The sequence below is a fragment of the Botrytis byssoidea genome, assembly GCF_014898295.1.
Source record: "Botrytis byssoidea strain MUCL 94 chromosome Unknown BBYS_002, whole genome shotgun sequence".
Lineage (NCBI taxonomy): Eukaryota > Fungi > Ascomycota > Leotiomycetes > Helotiales > Sclerotiniaceae > Botrytis > Botrytis byssoidea.
Genome location: NW_024065843.1, coordinates 1,322,082 through 1,346,032, shown reverse-complemented (window position 1 = coordinate 1,346,032; position 23,951 = coordinate 1,322,082). Strand labels below are relative to the sequence as shown.

The following is a 23,951-nucleotide window of genomic DNA, read 5'->3' as shown; positions in this document are numbered from 1 at the left end:
TGAAAGGACCTTCTTGCCTGTGAACCTGTTTTTCAACATAGTCCGTCCACACAATGAATTGACTTCCCCCCTTGTTTTGCGTCCATTCCCATTCAATCAGTCTTGTTCGTAACTTTTCACTTCATCTCACATTGATCGATTCGTTTTTATCTTTTCCAGTCGAATCCAACCAAAATTTCTTTCCACATTAGTTAGACATTAGACTTTTATCCCATCACTCACTACTGATTCCCAATTCTTATTTATTGCGGTCATGTTCTCATATGGCATTCATTCATCGCTATTGCTCTGTTTCGGCAAAGCCATTTTCAGATGAGTTTACTCCATGTTCAATCCTGCCTACCGGTATCTTATTCAGAATAGGACATTGGACTTCTTTAAATTGTTTCCATCGAAGCAACATATCCTACCTATCCTATTCATATCTCCAACAAGCGTTTGGTATATATACTATTTATCATTCCTTCCAAATTGTCATCAATTGTGCCCTCTCTTTCGCTTTTTGAAGTCATGATTGACATAAATTCACACGTGACTCCTACGTCACTATTCAATCCCTTCGCCCTAGCTTTGGGGGGCGACGAAATAAGGAGCGATTTTGCCAAGATTCGAAATGTTTATTTTGACTTTTATGATGTCTGCTTTGTTTGATTTTTGTTTTCCATGTTTCGATAAAGCTTGAGATTTGACCATTGTTATACGATCAAGTCGCCATCCCACGCAATTCATGTCAACCGACCTTGTCGTTACATCCACAGAATAGCCACAGAAATTGTGAAGTTGCACCTCAAGATGTGGGATCAATTGGAGCCAACTGCTCCCCATATAACATATTTTGTCCTTCCACTTTTTCTCATCACTTATGCCCTCTTCTCCAATTTTATCCGCAACCATCTTCATCTCTCAGAGCCTCCTCTTGCCATGCTCTTTGGTATCATCCTTGGACCATATGTTCTCAAAGTACTTACCCCAGAAGAATGGGGCTTTGACGATGAAATCATGCAGGAGATTACTCGTGTGATCGTAGGCATTCAATGCTTTGCTGTAGGATTAGAACTTCCCAAGCATTATTTCAAAAGACATTGGAAATCGGTTCTCTACCTCCTAGGCCCAGTCATGTCATTTTCGTGGGCCATCACTTCATTATTCGCCTACTTCATTTTTCAGACCACTGTACCCACAGCTCTGATAATAGGAGCTTGCCTCTCACCAACTGATCCTATTCTCGCTGCATCCGTCCTTTCCAAATCTCAATTCAGCGAAAGAGTTCCTCCACGGATTCGTCATCTTCTTTCGGCCGAGTCAGCATGCAATGATGGAGTCTCTTTTCCATTTCTGTATATCGGTCTTGTGATCTTCACTAGCCATGGTGGTCCTGGAGAGGCTATCAAGGAATGGGTAACCATCACACTACTCTGGCAATGCCTACTCGGCATCGTAGCAGGTCTTATACTTGGAAACATAGCCAATCGACTTCTCCGATTCTCAGACGCTCGTGAATACATATCTAGACCTTGTTTTGTGATATTCTACCTTCTCCTGGCCATGCTTTCTATCGGTATCGGATCTATCCTGGGTTCAGATGATTTCTTAGTCGCTTTTGGTGCTGGAGTCGGTTTCGCCCACGATGGATGGTTCCCCAAGAAGACTAAGACTGTGGCCTTTCCGGTAATCGTAGATCATCTACTGAATTCCACTATGTTCGCATACTTTGGCTCCATTATTCCGTGGAATCAATTCCAACCAACAAATATTACACCCCATATCAAACCTTGGACTCTCATCCTTTTCCTCATTCTTGTTCTTCTCTTTCGCAGAATTCCAATCCTTCTCTTGACCAAATCTCTCATTCCAGATATCTGCACTTATCGTGAAGCGCTCTTTGCAGGTCATTTTGGTCCTATGGGCGTAGGCGCTTTATTCCTTGCTATAGAAGCGAGGGCACAACTCGAAACTGGTACATCACTACCTCTTCCTAAGCCAATATCTCCCGACGAGCCAGGCCCTGTCAGCGACGAAACAAGGGCAATTTGGATTATATGGCCGATCATATGTTTCGTGGTGTTTGGAAGTACAATAGTACATGGATTGAGTGTGATGGGGATTAGTTTGGGAGGTCACTTTTTGAGAAAAGAGGGAGAAAGAGCACCGTTATTGGGGGAGACGCGGGGGTTAAGTGGGATGGTTCATGAAGGCGGGGGAGGTGAGAGTGAACCGGAAGTTAGTGGAAGTGAAGGTGAATAGTGCGATTGAGCTTTTAGATAATCCTTCTGAAAGTATCTGCTGCTTGCTTGAGGGATTCTTTTCGGTAAATCGTGCAGGTATACTCTTGGATGTGTATCCTAAAAACAAATCAACTATTCCACGTGTTAGAACCAAATAAAGTGTACAACTCAATACATTTACTCGCGTCCTTTTATTGCCCTTTTATTGCGCTTCCTTCTTTCCATCTTGGTTTCTCGTTATTCTCATATACCATGTACCAATCCTTACATTGCATCCACTCACACCATCACACCATCATACCACAGCATAATGTCAACATCTCATATTCCAACAGGACATCTCTCACATTATTTCACATGCAATACTCATAGATAGAAGCACATGTTAATTATATAATGGTATGTAATATTACATTTCTGGAAAATCAATAATAACATGCGTGTTTCCCCGGGAATGTCAAGGGACCGGATGGATGGTAGTCTTTCTCATATCTGTAGGTGCGGATGCAGAGTTTTGCGATACTAATACATGGTGAGAATAAGAATGAGAATGAGGAGGATGTTGTTGTGTCACTTGGTTCGCTTGGATAGAATAGAATAGGGGAATACTTGGGGTGGGGTGGGTAGGTATGTAAGGTATGTATCTTTGTATAGGTACCTTTGTATAGGGATTTGTGTTTACACAAGCTTGAGATGGAGATGGAGATGGGGATTGTAATGGGGGATGGATGATACCACGGGATGAGAAAAGGAGGGGAAGGAAAATTCATTGCAGCGATAGGGAAATGGGATCAATTGAATTGGGCAAAATCTTGGACTCAAAAACTGTGTTGTGGGGGTTTTGGGGTTGAGTTCATGGATTGGGTATTTAGTTAAGTTGTTTGGGAAGAGGTATTGTGGGGATTATGTTTTTGTGGTGTGGTGAGATGAAGTGAGATGAGGTTTATGGATTATGGGTTACGAGATGGGAATCTGCTGGTTTTGGAGGTGGATAGAGATTCTTAGGTGGGTAGTTATTCATAATAAAATGTAGTGAATGAAATCGTGCGTGTGTTTGGTAGTTTCAAGACTGTCTGAATGTAGCTCAAGAAAATTAATTACTGTTGAAGTTCCCATCTGATCAGCTATTAGGATGAATGTATATTCTCGGTGACTAGGTATTCTCTTCCATACTCGGTTCTTCTCGTTTCGCCCAAAAGACTGGAGGATTGGAGAAGATTTTCGTGGATATGATGTCGAAAGATACGGTACCTATATTTCAATTGGCTATTTTTCGATTGCTTCCAGGAACTTGGACGATAGGATTTGGATGGGATTAGTTGATGTTTGATTTGAGTTACGTATATATTATCCTCTCCCCGATTCCTGATTCGCAGGCGAACACGGTTTGCTATCCCGGCTTTTACTTTGCAGCTGGGACTTAGGTTCATCCGAAGGTATTGTTATACATGTTTATTACCCCGAAAATGCTCAAAAATTGTACCGTTTCTTGATTCGTCGTAAATTGTAGAGAGTATCAGGGGATACCCATATCATTATCTTTATACTTGTATTTGCAATGCAGTTATGGTTTTGAAAAATGAAGCATCGCATATCAGGGTCTAAGTAACTCAGGTGTCACCACAGACTCATTCTAGCAGATTTACTAGATTTACTAGGTAGCTCTGAGACCAGAAGGTACGCTCAAGTCATGCTTTAGACTGCTGTCACAGGAGAGGCACATGCGTCGAAATTCTGTGAGATGGTCTCTCTATCCACAGTGGTATACGTAAAATTAATAGATATGATAAAAGACCATATGATTAGAGATGAGCGAGACATATGATAGTACAGCGAGTGCGGGTTGTGGAAGATGTAAAAATCATGACTATGACAAATATCAAATAGATTGTGGATTATCTTCGGGGTCAGATGTTGCCGTATCCATATTCTAACTTGTGACCCGATTATTATCAAGCGGAAGACAGAGGCCCATACAAGCTCCGATCACTACCTCTGATTCTTCTAGAGTTTCAATACCATTTCAAGATTTCTGTACATCTCAAGCCTCGAAAATCATTGTCAAGTATCTATCTCTCCTCTGCACCATGCACATTCCGTGAAGTTAGCTATATCTCGGCACTGGTTAGCCCCTATTAGAAAATGTTTACACGCAATTAGAACATTGTTTTGTATTCAACTTCATATTAGAGTCGGTTAGGAGTGAGAGGTCGGAGAAGAATCTCTCTTCTACGCGTGAAGTATGTTTGCACTACATGGCCGTTCCCCCCAGTGTAGGCAATAGTATACTACAGTGAAACTGTGGCGCGCATTAGCATATTGATATGGCAGCTAGTACATTTAGAAGGGGGGTGATACTACTCTCGTACATATTTATATACCTAAAGAATACTATCAATATACTGAAATACTAGAATTTATTACAAAATGTTCATTCTTATCCATACTAGACTATGGAACGTTCATCCCTTAGTTCAAGTTATATAAAATGCTCATTCCATAGCCTAATATGGATAGGAATGATTGATTTATGATGAATTTCAGTATTTCAGTATATTGGTGGTAGTATTGAATAACTAAATGATATTGAATACTTTCAGTGATATAGCTTTCAATACTATGTACGTCAATATTTTATAGAAATTCGATAATTACTACTAAATTAACCCATATGTTGAATACGGAAAATACTATTGCCTACACTGGTTCCCCCACTATATTCTCTGAGTATAAGAGATAAAAGGCGCATATTTTATGTAGCTCGCACGAGACTAACTTAAATTTGTCGCAGTATGGTGGCTATTGGATGGCTGCCATACAAGTGTGGATAATAACCACTTTACTACACGGGAATGTTTTCGAGTAATTGTACATCCACACTTGGTCAGTTGGCTCAAGAACTTTGATTGCTTAGACACTCAGGTCTGGAAAGTAGTTCTTCACATCAAGGCTAGGGTTACGCTTGGGTATACCTTCGGTACAATGTTAATGTAGCGCCCGAGGACCAAAGATGAGTTCATGCTTGCTGCATACTTGCATAGAGTAGTTGCACAATACTCCTTTTAAAATTTAAGCTTCATTAAGCTAAGTGTAATCTCGGGTCAGAAACTACTGTTTGGAAAATTCTGGGGGCGGAGTAGGGCAATACAGTGTAAGTGTACTTATTAGTGCTAAAAGAGAAAGAATAGTCGCCGCTAGACACTATTGCGAGTTTATGGTTTGTTCAAACTCTATGAGAAGATATCTGATTTCAATCGATTGTTTGAAATTTGTTCGAATATATCTATCCGCTTTACTGATTTACCTAGATTCGATGGGAGACAAGGTCAAACACCTGGGTATATCTTCCCTAGTCAAGTTAACATTACAATGTGTGGAACTGACCTATCATACCACAAAGCTCACATGTATTGTTTCAACGACTAATTCTTCTTCTACTTGACGCCACCTCGCACTTAACCTACTACCAAGACTACTTTCTTCACTCATTTCCACCCCCTTCATGCTAACTTATCGCCTGCTGCCCGAAGCTCCATTTACCATAAACTGAGCAACAAGAATCCACACAAGTTTACAACTCTAGGCTAATTGATGAGTCGTGTCAGGCGCACCACTCAGCATCATTAATTCAATCATCAATCCATGAGCTTCTGCCGTCCGCTCTGCCTTGTTTTACGTATCCCTGTTGAACCAACCGTTGTAATCTGTCAACGCCGCAGCGTGGATATCAAGCAGGCGAAAGAGCATAAGCACCATCCATGTTGTTTCTCAGCCCACTTTCTCCGCCGCTTATTGTTGAATGTGTTGGGTGCGGCAGTGAGGGTTTCTAGATTAGGGGTCGTAAGGTTGGGAGATGGTGAGAACTTTGGTGGCTGGATTTCTTGGCTCCAACGGTTTTCTTCATGGAGCTTGAGGACCTTTTGTTCTTAACGACTCCTTCAAGTTGGTGACGAGTATTTGGATGTTGGAATAAATGGGTGTCTTCAGAAGATGTTGCATAGCTTCCCTGCAGATATGAAACTGAAAAGGATGAACTCACCAACGAGATGATCGTAGGAAGGAATGATAGGGTAGGAGATTGTCTCGCAGCATACGTCACACACCAAGATGTGTGTTTTGCTTTTCATTGCATATGATCTAGGGGCTCAATGTCAGAAGGTGCAAGTGGGAATCTAAATGGGATGAAAACAAGTCGATCATAACATGCAAAAGGAGTATTTGTCGATCCGATACTATCGTTCACTTAGTGAGCAGGCATTCGGTTTCCAGGCTAAATCCACAAAAGACATTCCGACAAACAAGGCCGTTCGATATGTTCGAGGAAGAGGAAGACCGAAGTCACTGAAATTCAAAAGTGCGTCGCAGGGCCAAGCAATCATACGAAACCGACGAGAATAATCTCCGCTTAACTACCCAACCACAAAAAGCTATATACAGGGCTGTAGGTATCATATATTCCAAATACTCCGAGATTTTGTTTTTAAGATCGTTCTGGCACAATCTGCGCCACGAGAATGAGAAGTTAGTAGGGTTATTCTTGGAATAGTGAGAAGATGCGAATAGCCAATATTTCCGGGAAATTTCCATTATGCACTTTGACAGTTACACCGTCAATCAATTAACCATCACAGACCGTAATTTCAAAGAGGCACAGACAGGTCAGAACCATATTGCCAATACGACTTTAGACCCAGCAGACCATGCGTCTTAGGCCAGCGCAACCGAAATTTTTTTGCGTTCAGCCACTCTTTGGAAGGCCCCCGGGTCTCTGGAAACGTGCTACCTATTCTCAAACCCAAAGATAATCTCTGTTAATGGCGCAAAAAGTTGGCCGTCAATCCTAGAATTCGAGTCAAAACGTATCTACGGCTCAGTGGTTTCTCAATCCCCTGCCGGTATGACTCGGGTATGACTCGCATTGGTCAAGGAAACAGTTGGTTTACAGCCTTACAAGGAAGGTCCACGATATTTCATTCGTATGAATGCACAGATATCCCTGTCCGCATGAGTGAGAGGTCACTTGATTTGTGGGTTTGCTGAGTATGCTAAATTCTTATATTCGTGGTGGAGAGTGTTCTGTCGATATGCCTTGTTTGTTGTAAGTGAAAACATTGAGAGGTGTCAACCTTGGACTTTGCCGCGCCGCTCACACAACACAAACTGCTGGAAAATTGGAGATGTTGGTTTGTGAAAATTTGATGGATAGATATGTATTGCCAGTGAAGTGCTGCGCTGCTTCTTCAAGACTATTTTATTAATTTGTACAATGAATATATGTGGATTGCTCTAGGAATATAGGATCTCCATGACAATGATATCAGATGTTCGCCGCCCGGAGACTCGTCTCTATTGATGGCCTGCCTGTAAACCCAGTTTTACTTCTCTTCTACACAAGATTTCGTGCAGTCCGATGGTTCCGTAGAACGATTTCTCATTATGCCCAAACTTCGCAGAAACCAGAATTCCATATACTGTAGGAAAATTCAAAAAGATTACCAATATCTATCGCCCCAGAATCCTGTGCTTCATCACTCCCTGCTTAATTTCCTGCCCATATCTCTTGATGCTGCTGCTGATGCTGTTGCGCATACATGATTTGTTGATGCTGTTGCTGCTGGTAATGTAGTGAACTGGCATCACTTGCAGTCCTACTCCTCAACTCGCCTACTAAGGTTTGTTCTTCGTCCGTGAGACTGTGAATTGCGCTGTCTCTTTCATCGTGACTTGGCCACGGCGTTCGTGGTTCCATCTTGATATCGTAGTTCAGTTGCTCCGTATGTTTGGATAATGCATACTCTGTATTGTATGATCGATCGTCGGGAGGGAACATTTCGTTGAACTTTCTCTGGACGGCTTCTTTACTCCACTTTTCTATCACTCCATGCTTCATCATGCCTTTTGCGACTGCTTCCCATTTATCTCTCTCGTAATCTTCCCAAGCAAGTGTCAAAGCTCGCTCCTAAGCTTCGGTTAGCTTCTTCGTTGCCTGGATTAGTGACTGATCTGACCGAAATACATAATGAGCTAGGGATGTACCTCGCAATCAGTCCAAACGCGGAGACGTTCACAAAGTCGCTTCTTGCGCATTTGCAGAGCTGGCACTTTCATACTCCTGCCTGTCCTCTCATTGAACTGCTTAGCAATCTCTTTCCAAGCGAGACCTTCAACCTCTGAAAGCTGCATCAAAATTTGTTCCTCGTGATTTATATTCTCATGAAAAAGAATATCTCCATCCAACTGTGTGGGAGCGCCTTTTCTCTTCCTTCGAGTAGGAAGGGGAGCAAGTTGCTCTTGGTATTGAGGTGGTGTCGAGTTATAGGAATTTAAGGAATGCATGGAATGCATAGAATCATGACGGTTATATGGTAGGCTATCTCTATATGGCATATCTCCAGATCTGGTCGTCGCTGGTCGCATTGTGTTGGGGTTAGGAGCAATCAGTATTGGTGCGGGGTTGTTTACTCTGTAGCTTTCAGGACTTTGAGTTGGTGTAGCATGGCGTGATCTTCGGAGATCGGCGCTCATAGCACTTGGGTTTGTATTGTGAGGACTTGTATTCATATTTGGAGATGCTAACTCAGCTGTTCGTCCTGTTTTTGGCGTAGCGGAAACGCCAAATGCACCATAGTATGGAGAAGCACAGAAAAGAGCAGGAGAAGTAGAATAATTAGGCTCGCTGGTAGGAATCTTGGGATTATTGGAACTTGGATCTTTTTGCTTCATTGGGGCAGAACCAAGTCTGGAACCAAAATCGTCTTCGCCCCCACCGAAGAGCGGATAATCTGGTGATTCCATGGATGGCGATAGCTTTATATCCCTTTCTCTTACTGTGGGTGCTGGCCTTGAAGAAATGTTTGGGGATGGTGCCATTGCAACCGGTGTGATCAAAGATGAATCGTAATGTGCTGGAAGGTTAAATGACGAGACCTAAATTCTTGATTAGAGACTTTTAATTACTAGTCATAATAACATAAACGTACAGCACTGTAAGGAGTCCAGGGAACATCTGAAGCTCTAGCACTCGTGTGACTTGCACTGTGAGGTACACCATGGCCCCCGCCAAAGGCAGGCTCCCCCATGGTGGTCATCTTGAGACGAGGTAGAAGAGGTTTCTTGAAGATAGCTGGAGATGTAACCGCAAAAGAATCCTCAAAGAATGTAGGAGATGGAACAGGAGCTGGTAAAAAAGTTTAATAAATGGAGAGATAGTTTAGGGGACCGACAGGAGGAGAGAGGGTATCTTACCAGAATATATATCAAGCATTTGGAATTAGTATAGCGTGGTATGATTATGATTATGTAGTCACAACGAAATCAATCTGCCTGACAATGTCGAGTCAATAGAAGCCTTGGTAGCAAGTAAAAAATCGATGACTTTTTTTTATGCCAGTCAGGACCTATAAGTTTAAACAGAATGAGAGGCACAGCAAACTCAGCCCTGGTCACTCATTGGGCCGGGGCCCAGGTGGCAGTGAGGAAGCAGGAGCAAGGTAGCGCCTTAACTAAACAGAGTGGGATATGCATGTTAGCAAGGGGAAGGGGTAGCCGCCGGGATATGAGGGGAATGCACGGTACTTGGTAGCAAATATGATTTGAGCGCTGGGAGTCTTAGCCGACTTAGCTCCTGATTATTCTACTATCCCCATTTGGTATAGTGCTATTTCAAGCTTAAAAATTAAGAAGTATACGGTACCCCAGCGCGTGCAACGGCGGCTGGGTGTTGTCACACAACCTTGCCTATTACCAATGTTGAATTTCGTTATCGCCTTCCAGGGATTGCTGATATGGCTTAAGAATGAGATTCTAAGAGTATGTGCACTGGGCACTGTGCAGTGATAACTGGATCGATCTCAAGGGTCCGGACCGACGGCAGCTATTACGCGAGCTCTTTTATTTGATGATCAAAAGATCATTTAGGTCGGTGATTATCGGATGAAAATGATACCATTTTGCAATCGTATTCATTGGAAATCATTTTTCAGGTCTTGCCCGTACCTCGGTAACTGATAAAACTCTGGATCTCAGATACAAGAAAAACTTCTTGTGACACACGAATCGAGGACGTATTTTGTGGCCACCGAGCAGCCGAACAAACCACGCACACGGCCACTGACAGGCTTACTTGTCCGTAAGAGTCTGAATTCTCCATAAAATCAGGCCAGCACAGCTTTTCTATAGGAAAATCACTTTGGAGCCTGCCAATTGACGGGGTATGTTTCATGCTTTGCTGAAATCTGGCAAGGGATGCTTGCTATTGTAACGTGATTGTGTCGAAAGTAGCGACGTGCTTGATCCCGAGGGCACGGTAACGGTTCCTCCCATGGTGGGGATTAAAAAGTACTCGGACGTTGAACAAATCAGAAGTTCAATAGAAGAAGAGCCTGTGAGGTATTTAGCCTGTAGAGCGGTTGGTGTGGGAATAACTATGGTGAGATGTGGTGGGGAGGAGGAAGTAGAGCCTTGTCAAGTTCATATGTTGATGGAGGATTATTCAAGCGAAGCGAACAATTATTCGAACCGCGCGCTTTTTGTGGACTTTTGTGGATTTGTGAATGTAGAAATCACAACTTTACGTTTCTGCATTAGCGTCTCTAGACAGTCGATCATATGATCTAACCTAATATGATTTACTAACAGAGAATATGTGGAGCAAGTGTCCAATCACGTTCTTTCTAATGATCTCGAAGCGAATTTACTTTCCATCCAGCTTCCTTATAATATCTAGTGCTTACTCCGTATACACAATAAACATCATTGATGCCCACTTCAGAAAAGATTGCATAATATACACTTCATTACACACGGTACAAGGTACGTATATATACACACATATGGAACGCTACGGAATACGGCATCTTCAAAGAAAGCATAATGCTGGCTGTGAAAGAGGAATTGATGTATAAATGCATCCGTGAGTAATTCTTGTTTAATCTAGGGCTATCTTCCGAGATCCCCTCATCTCAACAACCCTTCTTGCTCCTCTGGACCCCCTGTTTTCTCATTCATCCCTCGAGACATCCTAGTAGCCGAACTCGGGACTCAACCATAATTTCTTCTTTTGTGATTGGCATTGCATTAGTCGTCTGAAATTGAATTTACCTCACTCCACAATATACTCATTTGCAAGAACGAACGTACACACAGCCTATCTACTAGCGAGGATAAATCTCAGCTCCAAGGCACTAATCCGCGATTAACGACCCATACATGCTTAAGCTGAATGTAGGGTGTACAGAGAAGCGCAATTTGACGCCGTTGGTTTTGTTGGCGTAATGACAGCCGCGTCAATTAAAAGCCGTTATGAACAATTAAAGATACTCCGTAAGTATGACACGAATTCTATCAAGGGTAGAAATCAATGATTCTAAAATTTCCTGGGTGAGATGAGAAGGACGGTACAATTTTTACGGGATTCTCAAAGAGGTTTAGTGATTACTTCATTATTATAACCGGCAAGTCTACTCGGTCTCATGATAATTTTTGAATGGTCGACCGTTCGAGACAGCACACCATTTTATCTCGCCCCCTGCTAGACTGAACCAAACTGTCGGTAACAATACAGGCGAAAACCTTCCGCAAAAACTTTTACATTCATTCTATAACTCAGCGCCAGCTTAAACACGAAAAGCTATGTGGGCCAATGAACTCGGATCCGGACGGCCATTTGCTAAAGCTACATTGTGATTCCCCCTTTGATCAACATGATGGAGGGGCGAGAAAGGTCAATCTTTCATACTTGTAGATCGTGCGTCCTATCACTAAAAGCAGATAGACTTTGGGGGTTTCATAGGTTTATCCTATCCTTCCAATCACATTACATCATAAATCTGGGAATTTGATCCTCGCTGCCAAAACAGTCACGAATCTTACGATCCATACAATTTTGATGGTGCCGATTTCGGAAATTGGCACACAAAACAGCAATAAACACGAGATACATTGCTGATTTCCTGCCGAATGTAACATTTCACGGCTTCGTCCGTGGTAATGGTACAAGATACACTGTATCAATACGGCGGGGAGGAAGTGAGAGCTTAAGCATAGGAGATGACCATTATGCCACGCGCAGCCACGTATACAACACTTATGAATTGCCTGAGAGCACTCGAACTCCAGGGTTACTGGGTACTAACACAGCTTAGGCTTTGGAGAAATAATGGATACTTGATCTCGATCTTGATATTCTCGACGATTCACCCCTCAACCATGAATAATTATCAGTTGTCAGCGGAACCCTCCCTCTTTTCCCCCGATACAACGCAATGCGGTACAATGGAGAGAATATCCCTCGATGAAGCTCAACCCTAATCCTAAAATGCAAGGTTTTAGTAAGATTAAAATTATTGGAATTAATATTGGAATTATCCAATCCTATCTGGCTTTGTAAACGGATTTCGGCTCGTAATCGACCAGCCAATCATAAGAGACAAGAAGGGAAAAAACGATGTGCCGATAATGCTGGGGTAAGAAGTAATACTATCTGAACCCTTGAATGTGGTGAGCGGACTTCTAGCCCATCCAATTTTCCATCGGTCGTGACCTCACTATCTACACGGAGACACATTTCTGAATGAGTGAGAATACTTCTCAAAAGAGAACAAATCAATCCGGTCGTTTGGTTCATAGGATTCCAGATCACCATTCTCTTTCGATTGCGGATATTAACGCAGGCAGACACACCGCCAGAATCTCCAATAAAACCAGGATCTCACAGTATAATACAGCAGTTTGATAGATGTTTTGATCGGTCAGGTTAGCTGTTACCGTCTGTTTGCATACTCAGAAGAGGCTTGGATTTCCGGTCTTTACCAGTTTGTCGGAATGAGATAGATTCTCACGGGTTCGACGGGAAAGCTTAACAACCAACCAGTTTCATGCAAGATAAAACTACACAATGCACCTTCCATCTTAGCTATCGATGGCGGATATCTTACCATAAGGCTGCGTTGACGAAAAGTTCGATCGGCAGATAGTCAGCTTTTAGAAGGTCAGAAATATGTTCAGGTGTATGCTCCGATCGAAATGGTAATATTCGCGAAGGATCAGTGGTTCCCTCTGAGGTAACAGTAGGCACTCTGATGGCAACCCCATTAGTCAGTAATCCTGGTCATCAATCATATTGTTGATGAGATCCAGAACAAACTATGGACTGAGGTACGAGTGACTTCATGGCCCCCAGATTTCGAATTGCGATCAACAGGCATGCCATCAAACGGTGACAAGAACTTCTCCTGGGAACCTTGTCGAGTCTTTTTTTTCCTGGAGCTTCATGGACCAAGGATGGCGGCGTGGCAACAGGCAACATCTTACAGGATGCAATATCCAAAGCTAATGCTGGTATATGGCACACAACAGCCCACATTCACATTCTTTGTGCCACCCCCTCCCCCATAGAACGTGTTTCGATATTCATTCAATGGCTATCTGAAGCTTGAATTATCGAGAATTCAACCCATCCTGAGCTTTCAGGATGGCGAGCTGACAGAAGTTGGCTACTAACCTTGCCACGAGATGGGTCGATCACAATTCCTTGTTCATCTTTGTGGAATTTTCGATCTTTCGAATTTGTAAATTGTTCTCTGACAATATGCACCCAAGGCTTTCGTACTATCAACTCTCAACTATCGGTATATTTAATTGGCGATACAACAAAATACCAATCCCGGAATACTTTCACGGTGCGAAAGACATTTCTCGAGTATTCTGTGGGGAAAGTCTCCCATTGCAGCACAAGTGGCCACATGGTTGACAGCCTCTTTACTGTAACATCACCGCACCCTCAGAAAGAGAGAGATGTTTCGTAAATGTAATTCACCTTTTTCATGCAATCCGCAGAGTCTAATTCACATCAATATCACAGAATGGCTGGATGACAGGCTAGCCTTTTGATCATAGCCGTCATCAGCACACCCTCAATTCTCTGCAATGCCTTGCAATATTAGAGTTTATCTCTGAAAGGGGAATTTTGCGGTCGCCTGCTGGTCCTCTTGATTGTAACCTCGACTCAAACTAAGGTTATTTCATGATGGGGTCAACTTCTTGAAGGATTTCATCCAGGTTGCTTTCTTCGGTGCAACTTTGATATTTTTTCTCGGTCAAACTCGCTGACAATCACAGAAGACACTAGATCTTCAAAGGGGAGAATTTTACAACCCAAGTCTTTAGCTCACTGTTGTGCCACTAACATTGTACAACATATTCCTTCTCTTTAGTCTCGCCATGGTATGAACGGCAAATCACTTGGATCGGAGAATTCTCTACCATCAAGGGCACAATTCTCGAAACATTCACAATCCCCCTTCTTTTCAGATTCTTCAACCCGCTTTTCTACTACCAAAACTGATATGCCGCTGCCGCCAAGACCAACATTTCATAACCTTGATAGCACATCTCCACCATAATCCGCCCTAAGAATATCTCAAAATAACTTCACATGGCAACATGGTCCATCCTTCAGAAGAGTAAGTCCAAGCTTTTATCAACCCCACTCCACACCATCTTCCCCAGAAACAACAACACAACATAAACTAACATTTTGCATCCGCAACAGATGAAACCCAACAATTACCGCAATACAAACAAAAGATAAGCCAGATAACGCGTATACAATCTATTCGGCATCTACATTCTACACAAACATGCGATAAAGAAAGGCTTCACACAATGGCAGGATCATCATCTATGAAACCAAGTGGTCCTGAAGCTCGGGACAACAACACGGTTATTCGGCTTGCAGAATGAATCCTTCGAGGCAGAAATTAAAGCAAGCGCTTTACTTTGGAATCCGGTCCACCTTTTACGAAGATTATTTCGTGTTACGCTTTCTTTATCTGTAGTTCTATAATATCATGGTCGACTTATATTGCACTGTGGAGATGTCTTGGGATTCACAGAAGGAATGACGTTTTGTGCCGTCTTTGAAGGATTATGGTGAGAATGTGATATGTTTGGAAATGCTTGCACCAGTTGTTTTGTTCAATGAGGGCTCTTTAGGTATCGCAATGACAATGAAGGGGGTATCTAAGTGAGAACCACTCGCCTAGAGATAGGTAGGTAGATCATCGAGCTCATCAGCTCGAAATGATAGCCATTCTGAGACGGAAACCTTGATATTTGATATTCAACTCATACATCTGATTAGGAGAGATAGGGGGATAGTCTATGCCCCTGTTTCTCCTCCTGGTTTATAAGAGGCGGAGAAAATGAATTGCCAATATGATATTGATTGGTAGATTTACTGAATCAAATTTTGCCTTGAACTTTCCCTCAAGTACAGTCTCTGATAGATAATGTGCTCCTCTTCGCGATCCAGTTTCATCAACGAACACTCACATATGTTACCTCTTCATATCGCTACCACTAAGGAAGGCATCTGGCCTGTCATAATTTTGACCATTTACGGTTTCACCAAAGCACAGTACATAAATATCTACCCGCAATATTGCCTAGAATATTTGCATCTCTATGCCAGCAACCCGTCACTGTAATCACCCCCCAACATTACATCACTGAGCTTTTCCCCTCCGTCTCCGCAATCACTATAAATGCATGAATACATTATCTCGCTGACCTAGCACTGAGAACACGTGGCCAAGACACTATATTCTGAACCCACCGTCATCCATAAGACCGTAAATTAACAAATCGCCGCTCTCCTCAGATGCATCCCATTCCCTTCCCCTCACTTCACATCGCCTTACCCGTATCATCCACGTACCTCATACATCATGATACATATCCATCTACTAATCCATCATCCGTTACCCGCTGCAAGCCCACAAGCCTTCAAGCGCAATCTTTGCATAGGGCTAGGGCGCAGTCCATGCACACGGCAAACTAGCCATCTGCATCTCACTCTCACATGTTTTTTCCTTCAATAAGATTGCAAGCAATTCACCCGTTATGATATCGAACATTCAATTTCGAAAAAGTGAGTAAGCTGACAACGTCACCTTACCCAATTCACCCTAGCCATAATTTGGGGGCCAAAAGCAGCAAGGCAAAGCAAGCTAATTTCTCACCCACATATGCAGGCAAAACCAAAACGAAAGAGAACAAAGCACCCTGAATATCAGTACAGATATCTAAGCATATCGGCGGTGCCGAGCCTTCTGAGTAAGAGCTAGGAATTAAACATTCTGAGATTGGGTGAGATACTGTATGCAATGGCCTCGAACGAGACATGTGGCGTTGTTCCGAAGAAATGGTAAGAATTTAGATTCGCTGCGATCTCTAAAGACCCGGTCAACTGTATGATGACAAAATTCGGGGTTAGAAAATACGCGCATGTGAGTGGTGGGCTGTGTACGATGTACGATTGCGAAGGGGAGCGAGATACGGGAGAGAGATTATGTTTGGAATTGTCGGGCTGGAATACAGATGCTATTAAGGGTAGGGTTGTATTGGCGGGGCTGTGGATTCTGGAGATCGTGAATAGTTGTTGTACTCGGTGATGAAATTTTGGGAAGCTGGAACAAACACGTGAGCCTGGGATTGTTTGTGGGGTTGCTGCATGATGAAGGTCATTTGCATTTTGAGGAATTTCTTTTGACAATGAAATGGATGGTCTTGGTTTTCATGACCACTCTATCCACTTCTTGTTTTGTTTGTGTCGTTGATGAAAGCAATATTGTTTATATCTCTGCTCCGAGTATCTAAGTAGATTTCTAGGAGTAGGAAAGGGCAATTCATGATCTTACCTTGCAGATGAACCTGTTGAAATTGGCTGTAGTTCAATCAATCAACTGGTTTGAAATCGGAGGCCCAAAGTAGCAGATTAATGAGCTACTAACGATCAAGAAAAATGAGACCGCCACCTCAATATCGCATTCTGCATATGAAATGTCCTGCCTTGCATACCTCGAGCAATCAGAAACCTCTCGAGTGACCGAGTATTTCTCATAATTTATAATATATTACGCATTTTCGTCACTACTAGATGCACCTGAGTAGTTACATGCACTCATTACAATGGAGAAGCCAATAATGAGACAATGTGTTTATAAACCATTGCATCTCGCACAGCGTAAGCTATGATTTATGCACATGAAGTCTTCGGCATGAATGATACAAAAAATCGGTTCTTAAATCCCTTTATTTGCTATAACATTCCATCAAAGTAGATCTTCAAAAGCCGATATCTCAAACTGATCACTCAGGCCCGCTCGCAGATCAACTCAATTCACTTTCAGCACATCCAAACTCACAGATATGGAGCCATCGACCATCCGTGAAAAGGCAGGTATTTTGTTTGCCAAACAAAGCTTGAAGGTCCTCGTGTGTATCTGAGTATCATAAATTACTATACCTCGATAACTATCCGATCAGAACCGACTGCGTTTCAAGCGTTGAAAAGCAAGGATGAAAATAAATATAGGAAATGTGCTAAGTTTCCCACACTCTATAAATTCATTTAAAACGATGATCTCAAGCTGTTTCAAGAGATACGTAAATCAGAGATAAAACCAAGATACTCCCTGTCGGCGGAAATTGAATTTTCATCATGGCCAGCCAATACACCTAGCAAAATAATATGTTTCTTGAGCATGAACACAACGACGCAGTCTACAAGTCCAAACTTCCAACGAAACTAAACTCAAGAAACTCCAGCTTATAGAACTTACTAACAAGTAGGACATGAAGTCTTTCTCTTTAAAATACCAGTAGTGCTATGCCACAACACGACGTTTGAACAAAAAAGTAGGAAATCTCAACAAAACCTCCAAGCAAAGTAGTTACCCAGCCGTGCGTTACTCAGTCTTTGGTAGTCGACATTTTCTTTTGCAAGATCTATTGATCGAGGAGGCGGCCCCGCAGAATCGCAGAACCGTACGCTTCAGAAACGACGTATCAAAAGCATCTTTGTCCAACAACTACTCTCCAAGATCACAGTATCTCAAGCATATCGCGTAGATGTTCCACAAAATAAGTCAATTAAGATCGTTCAAGACAAATACATACTCCCCAAAAAAGCCAAACGCTGAGAAATAGCCATCACTAAAAAAACATTCCTCGCCTACATATATCAACTCATAGCTTCCACCCACACTCCACATCCCTCCCGTCACAGAAAATCATCAAACCCCGAATCATATCTTCACACTCTTCGCCATCTCCACAACAACCCAGAAATAATCCCAGCAATACGCACAAAAATAGCTTCCGATCAAACATTAGAAACTTCTCATAACCACCTGGTTCCATCTAACCAAAAGACCTCCACCAATCCGCTCATCCTCAAATAGACACTCCTCCCCTTCAGTAGCGAACCATCATTTACTACCGATATTAATCTCCCACAGACTTTGTAAGTGATCGAATATAGCGCATCGATAATGAAGTAGTAATTTCCTTTTAGAATATTTCGATGCGATTTCTTTTCGATTTGCTCATAGGGAGCCAGCGAGAGCGAGTTCTTGAAGTGTGTGTTGAACCCATATACTTTCCCCCTAGCCTGTGACACTAACGATATCGCACATTTGAAAAATCGTCCGCAGGATTTGAGGAGAAGCAAGGAATAAAAAAAGAAACATACTATACCCTCAAGAACAACACCCCCGAGCGAATGCAAAAGGCTCTCCTTGACATGACATCAAATAGCTCTTCCGCATTCTTAATCTCTCACCTCCATTAATTCTCCCCCCCCAGCCCAGGCATTAATACACATTCCCTTCCCATTGAGCCGGCCTTCTCATAACCAGCCTGAAGAATATGAAGCACGGCATGATTCCTATAGCAACAGCAACAGCAACAGCAACAATCTAAAGCCCCCTATACAATCCCACAATACTTTAAATTCCTCCTCAACACAGCATCCAATACCCCATTTTCCCCATCTATCCCCTTCCCCCCACCCTCACACTACAACACAACCCCCCAAACCACCCAACTATCAACCTAAGTCCAATCAAGCCACCTCAAACCTCAAACCCCATATCTCCAAATCCATGCCATAATTCTTTACCTGTTTACCTAACTACATACCCACCTACCTCCATAAAATTACAGGAAAACCCCAAGATCCAAAGACGTCCAAACCAGGCGATGAAACACGAGATTAAAATTTATATATGATCTTGATCTGATAGTTACGTTACAGCAAGATATACAACCAAGAATCTCATTCTATATCCTCATCACACATTTTCACAAGCCATCTGACAAGAAATGTGCACATGTAGCAACTATATCTTCTGATCGAGTGGAGTATTCTCGAATGGTCCATTTCATCTACTGCGGGTTAAAAATTATATAGGCCCGACATAAATGGCGCGTCGACATCTCTTAAATCATAGGAGGCAAGACAATGCAAGACCACAATAGTACGCCCATCGCTAATATCATATCATCACTACCTACAATTACTCTGATGACTTTTATTCAATTGCTATCTACGACCTACGATGCGATAATAACAATCAACTAACTATCAGCTACCAATTAGCCAACTAATGGCAGTAGACGTTGAAAATCTCCGCCATTGAACCCCTGAAACCACTAATTTCATTTTATTTCACCGAAGCAAATTATCCATTATCATTCAACCATGAACCAGCTTGGGGCATACCACAGCCTAATAGCTTGCACACTCAAGCTAAACCCCAGTTTCCAATAACACCATTGTCATCCATCCACTCACCCACCTGGAAGAAAGACCATGGCAAGTTATACATCGCCTATCCGACTGCCGAAGGAAATATTTCTCCAAGCACCACTCTGTCCAACAACTCCGCTCAAAGGGAATATATAATCATCAAAGAAATTGCTTCAACCTATTAATCTCGTCATACTAGTGATATGAAACACGCGCATAGGAAGACTAAGCTATAATCGAGGTATAAAAACGCAATGCAACCAGGCATAATTAGGAAAAACTTCAGAATCGCATGTAGTGAAATGTGCCAAGTTGATTAGAAAGGAAAGAAATATCAAAAGGGGTATTTTATCCACCGTCAAATGCGCCATTAAAAGAATCGTGAACTTCGTAAAGATTGAAAATGGAAGACAGAATGAGAAATGAAGCAGGCGGTTGAGAGCAAAAATATGTTGAACTTGGAATCAAGAAACGAGAATGGGCGGTTAGTAACAAAAGTGTTAAAGTACGCGGCCCTAGAAATAATTATTCCCACCGATTGTTTCTCGACGCTGAATTCCCCAGGGTCAAAAGATCATGGAAAAAAGCCTTGGATAGGTAAAAATGGGTCTAGTGCGCAAGTTAGCTTGGCAACTGAAAGCTCTCTGACTTTCAAGCTAGAAATCCACTGGCTTCAAGACCTTGAAGTGCCTGTCGATTGTAGGGAAAATCCATTCCTAAATCCATTCCTCCATTGAAAAACCAGGAATGCGAATCGAATCCCCCCTCGAAGTTCGGTTCGCCATAACCAAAAAGTCCGCCGAGCGTCTGATCGACGCCGAGAATGGTATCGTTCGGGTTGCCCGCGCTAACTGCAGCGAGGAGTTGATTCTGCATTTGCTGATTCGGAGGAATAATAGTACTGTCTAAGTGAGTGGAAGAGGCAGATGATTCGTTGGAACTATCGAGATTGGTCGGATTCTGGATCGCTGCTGTATTGAGTCCTTAGTTGGAGATCTTTTACGAACTAAAATCATGCAGAACAATTTTTCAAGATTACTGACCTTCAATACTTCTGCCTTGGCTTTGGAACTCCTCTCGCCATCTCCAGATTGAATCATATACCAAGCTCATGCTCATCCTGCATCTAAGTTTCAACTGCAGGCTATCATCTATGTCACCAAAGCTCGAACTTAGTTCATTGCCATTATTTAGTTGCACTATCTGGCGCTGTTCAACTCGAGCTCCATTATACATCTGAGCCATGAGTTCCGCAAGTCTCAGAGGCAAGTCCCCTGGTACAATGCTCATGGATCTGATAGCGTCAATTGCACGATGAAACAATTGACGACCGCGGTCGAAATCCATAAACTTGGCAAAGAAAGAACTGAGTAGCTTTAGTAATGAAAAGGAAGCAGCAATGATCAGTTGGGAGATGTAGCCTGTAGCGAATCGAAGGATACCACCAGTCATGCTCCCGGATGGTGGGTTTTCAAGTTCGAAGACAACATCCAAAAACTCGTATGTAGCCCGCCATAATCCCATCAAGTCATCCAAGTACCCAGATGTGGTACTCGAATCAAAGAAACCCGAGAGGCGAAGATGCAGCCCAGCCGCACGATAGTAAAGTTTAATCATTGGCGATGAATTCTGCTGAGATAGAATTGTTTTCTCCATCTTTTCATACTCGTAACGGAATATCCTGGTCAATTGACGCCTGGCATCATCACCAGCAACACCCTTTGGATCTTTAGCATTGCTATACATTTCTTTCGAAACTTTATCGCAGAACCTCTCGATATCAAGACGAGCTTGGAGCTCTGGCGAGAGTGTAAAAGGTCCCTCTTCGCCTGGCTGTACAGGGGCAAGTGTCCAATCATATAATGTTGAGGCTGGCTGTCCATACCCAGTCGCTATACTTTGCGCTACAATATTGCAGACCGCCCACGTCACAACTCTATCATGTAACTGCTCCCTGTTCAGATCAACAGATACTCGAGAGAAATCTTGAGTGTTATTTGGCCTATGGAGCCCAATGCCAGTTGCAGCTTTCATCATTACACCGCACAAAATATGGGTTATATCTGCTGCCGTTGAAGCTACCGGCATTGGCCAAGTACATAACAAAATTATTGCCTTGACAAAATGGTAATTGTTAGGCACGTCAGCGATTTTCGACCACATCATCTTCGTAACAGGTTGACGAAGATTAGACAATAACTCTGGGTCCACAGTATATCGACGTGCCGCAATGGTAATGATGACCCAGAAAAGAAGGGGATCTTGTTGATAATATTGATCGGGGGTTTGTTGCGTGCTAAGAAATGGTAGATACGGGTGATAAAATTGAAAGAAATCGGCAAACAGATGGTCAATGGCATCTTGCGTTAGTCCCACGTTCTCGATCTGTCGCGCATACTGTGGTACTTTGTAAGAACCTCCCTGCTTAAGATGTAGTAGGGATGACACGGCTTCATCTGATCCTCCTCCTATGTATGATTGATTTCTCGAATGTTGATAAACACTACTATTCGTGACCGGGGATCCGAGTTCTTCATCATCGTAAACGAATCCTTGATGTCGAGCGCGAGCTATCAATTGTTCTTGACGAGCTATTAACTGCTCATATCTTTCCATTTGCTTCTCCATCTCCGCATGTTTGGTTCGTTTTCCCACTCTTTTGAAGTTATGCTCAATCTTACATTCGAGCTTTAATCGCTGACATCGACCGCAAGTGCTGTAAGGATTTTGAACAACATCACATCGAAGCTGTGATTACTGAATATTAGCAATTGAAGAACCTTTTGGCTGGGATTCGAATAGGACCGCTTTCGCATGATTGTATTGCATTGCGAGTGTCTCCCCAGCCAATTCGAAAGTAATGACTCACTTTCTGTTGACGACATTCATTACAAGCTCTCTTCACAGCTGGTTGTCGCTTCCTCTCTGCATCTTCATCATCTTGTTCATTTCCCGTCTGTTCATTTCCAGTTCCAGGACTACTCTCAAAACCTGCACCACTTCTCTTGCGTTTGTTGAAGCCTTCTCCTGTACTTGGCCGCGCGCCTATGGTTGGGCTGGAAGCGGGTGCCCCGCCCACAATCCCATGTGAAGGCTCCATGCGCGATAATCCTGTATCGGATGGTTGAGCCGCGATTCTTACTTAGGACGAAGGGAAGCTGTAAAGGATGACTATCGGCACCTCTGCGTTGTGCAATCAAATGGGTCAATGGCTGTCCGGTGTCGCTCTTCTAAACAATTGAGGCCGATTACGGATGGTGGGGGGTTGTTAAAGCTAAATTAAAAGGAAAGACAATTGTCCACAGTTGTTGCAGGAAGAGATTTACTTATCGGTGATACTTAGGTAAGAGTCATGGCTTTTTGTGGTTTTTTTCCCTCTCCGCTAACCGATAAACTTTTAGTATAATAGATCAGATGACAGTACCAAGATAAATTATACGACGATATATAGGCGTAATTTCCATAAGTAAGTAGAAATTCAGGTAGATGTAAAATGACAGTAAAATCTTGAATAGTTCAATTATAGAGCTATACTTATATCTATGTGAATACAGGTAAGTAGTCATGATATCCTCCTCTATAGCATATCAAATGCACTTTCGGTTCATGTATCAATACATCTGAATATGAAGATCCACTTGGCCACTGCTGTGAAGGCTTCTTCGCTTCGCTCTAATAAGATCTAAAATCTTTCGTCAAATATAAATTCCTTCTCCTTCTATTCTAGAGCGAAGCGAAGGAGCCTCCACGGCAGTGGCCAAGCGGAGCGTCATATTCATGTATAGAAACTTTGCATACAAGCAGATTTCTCAAGGTGAAAGCCCTGTTATTCATCAATTATATACTGATAAATGTTCATGAATCGGGTTCTATAACATACCTACCCTACCTAGGTAGTAGAAGTTAACTTGTTTGAACAGAGTAAATGATTTGAGACAAGTACATCAAGACAAATACTAGGAATATCCATTCATTAGACTTATCATGAAATCGTGATCTTCTATCTACATATAAGATTCAAAATTAAACACCATCTCTATTGACATCTAGCCATATCATGCCACCTAATTAAACCCCTCTGGAACCCAAGGTATATTTTGAAGAAAACTAAATCCACGCTAGAAAAAATATAT

General features: G+C 42.5%; 5 protein-coding genes across 5 annotated transcripts; 3 read left to right on the top strand and 2 right to left on the bottom strand.

The window, feature by feature from the left end:
• Nucleotides 1-792: 792 nt before the first annotated feature.
• EAE97_001175 (uncharacterized protein) lies at nt 793-2,244 on the top strand (the record flags this gene model as incomplete). Its single annotated transcript, XM_038871685.1, has 1 exon — nt 793-2,244. The coding sequence occupies one exon, from the start codon at nt 793-795 to the stop codon at nt 2,242-2,244; it is 1,452 nt and encodes a 483-aa protein (XP_038737586.1).
• Nucleotides 2,245-6,537: 4,293 nt separating this feature from the next.
• On the top strand, nt 6,538-6,936 carry EAE97_001174 (uncharacterized protein; the record flags this gene model as incomplete). The annotated part of the gene is given in 3 exon segments (XM_038871684.1): nt 6,538-6,562; nt 6,581-6,746; nt 6,828-6,936. 3 exon segments carry the CDS (start codon nt 6,538-6,540, stop codon nt 6,934-6,936), a joined length of 300 nt encoding a protein of 99 aa, XP_038737585.1.
• Nucleotides 6,937-7,415: 479 nt separating this feature from the next.
• Nucleotides 7,416-9,588, bottom strand: EAE97_001173 (uncharacterized protein). The gene is made up of 4 exons (XM_038871683.1): nt 9,471-9,588; nt 9,206-9,402; nt 8,262-9,152; nt 7,416-8,184 (listed from the first exon to the last, which is right to left on the bottom strand). The coding sequence occupies exons 1-4, from the start codon at nt 9,487-9,489 to the stop codon at nt 7,765-7,767; spliced, it is 1,527 nt and encodes a 508-aa protein (XP_038737584.1). The 5' UTR covers nt 9,490-9,588; the 3' UTR covers nt 7,416-7,764.
• A 5,070-nt stretch (nt 9,589-14,658) lies between these two features.
• Nucleotides 14,659-14,966, top strand: EAE97_001172 (uncharacterized protein; the record flags this gene model as incomplete). The annotated part of the gene is made up of 2 exons (XM_038871682.1): nt 14,659-14,686; nt 14,776-14,966. 2 exons carry the CDS (start codon nt 14,659-14,661, stop codon nt 14,964-14,966), a joined length of 219 nt encoding a protein of 72 aa, XP_038737583.1.
• Nucleotides 14,967-19,547: 4,581 nt separating this feature from the next.
• EAE97_001171 (uncharacterized protein) lies at nt 19,548-23,152 on the bottom strand. The gene is made up of 3 exons (XM_038871681.1): nt 22,688-23,152; nt 20,862-22,566; nt 19,548-20,789 (listed from the first exon to the last, which is right to left on the bottom strand). The coding sequence occupies exons 1-3, from the start codon at nt 22,916-22,918 to the stop codon at nt 20,470-20,472; spliced, it is 2,256 nt and encodes a 751-aa protein (XP_038737582.1). The 5' UTR covers nt 22,919-23,152; the 3' UTR covers nt 19,548-20,469.
• Nucleotides 23,153-23,951: the final 799 nt, after the last annotated feature.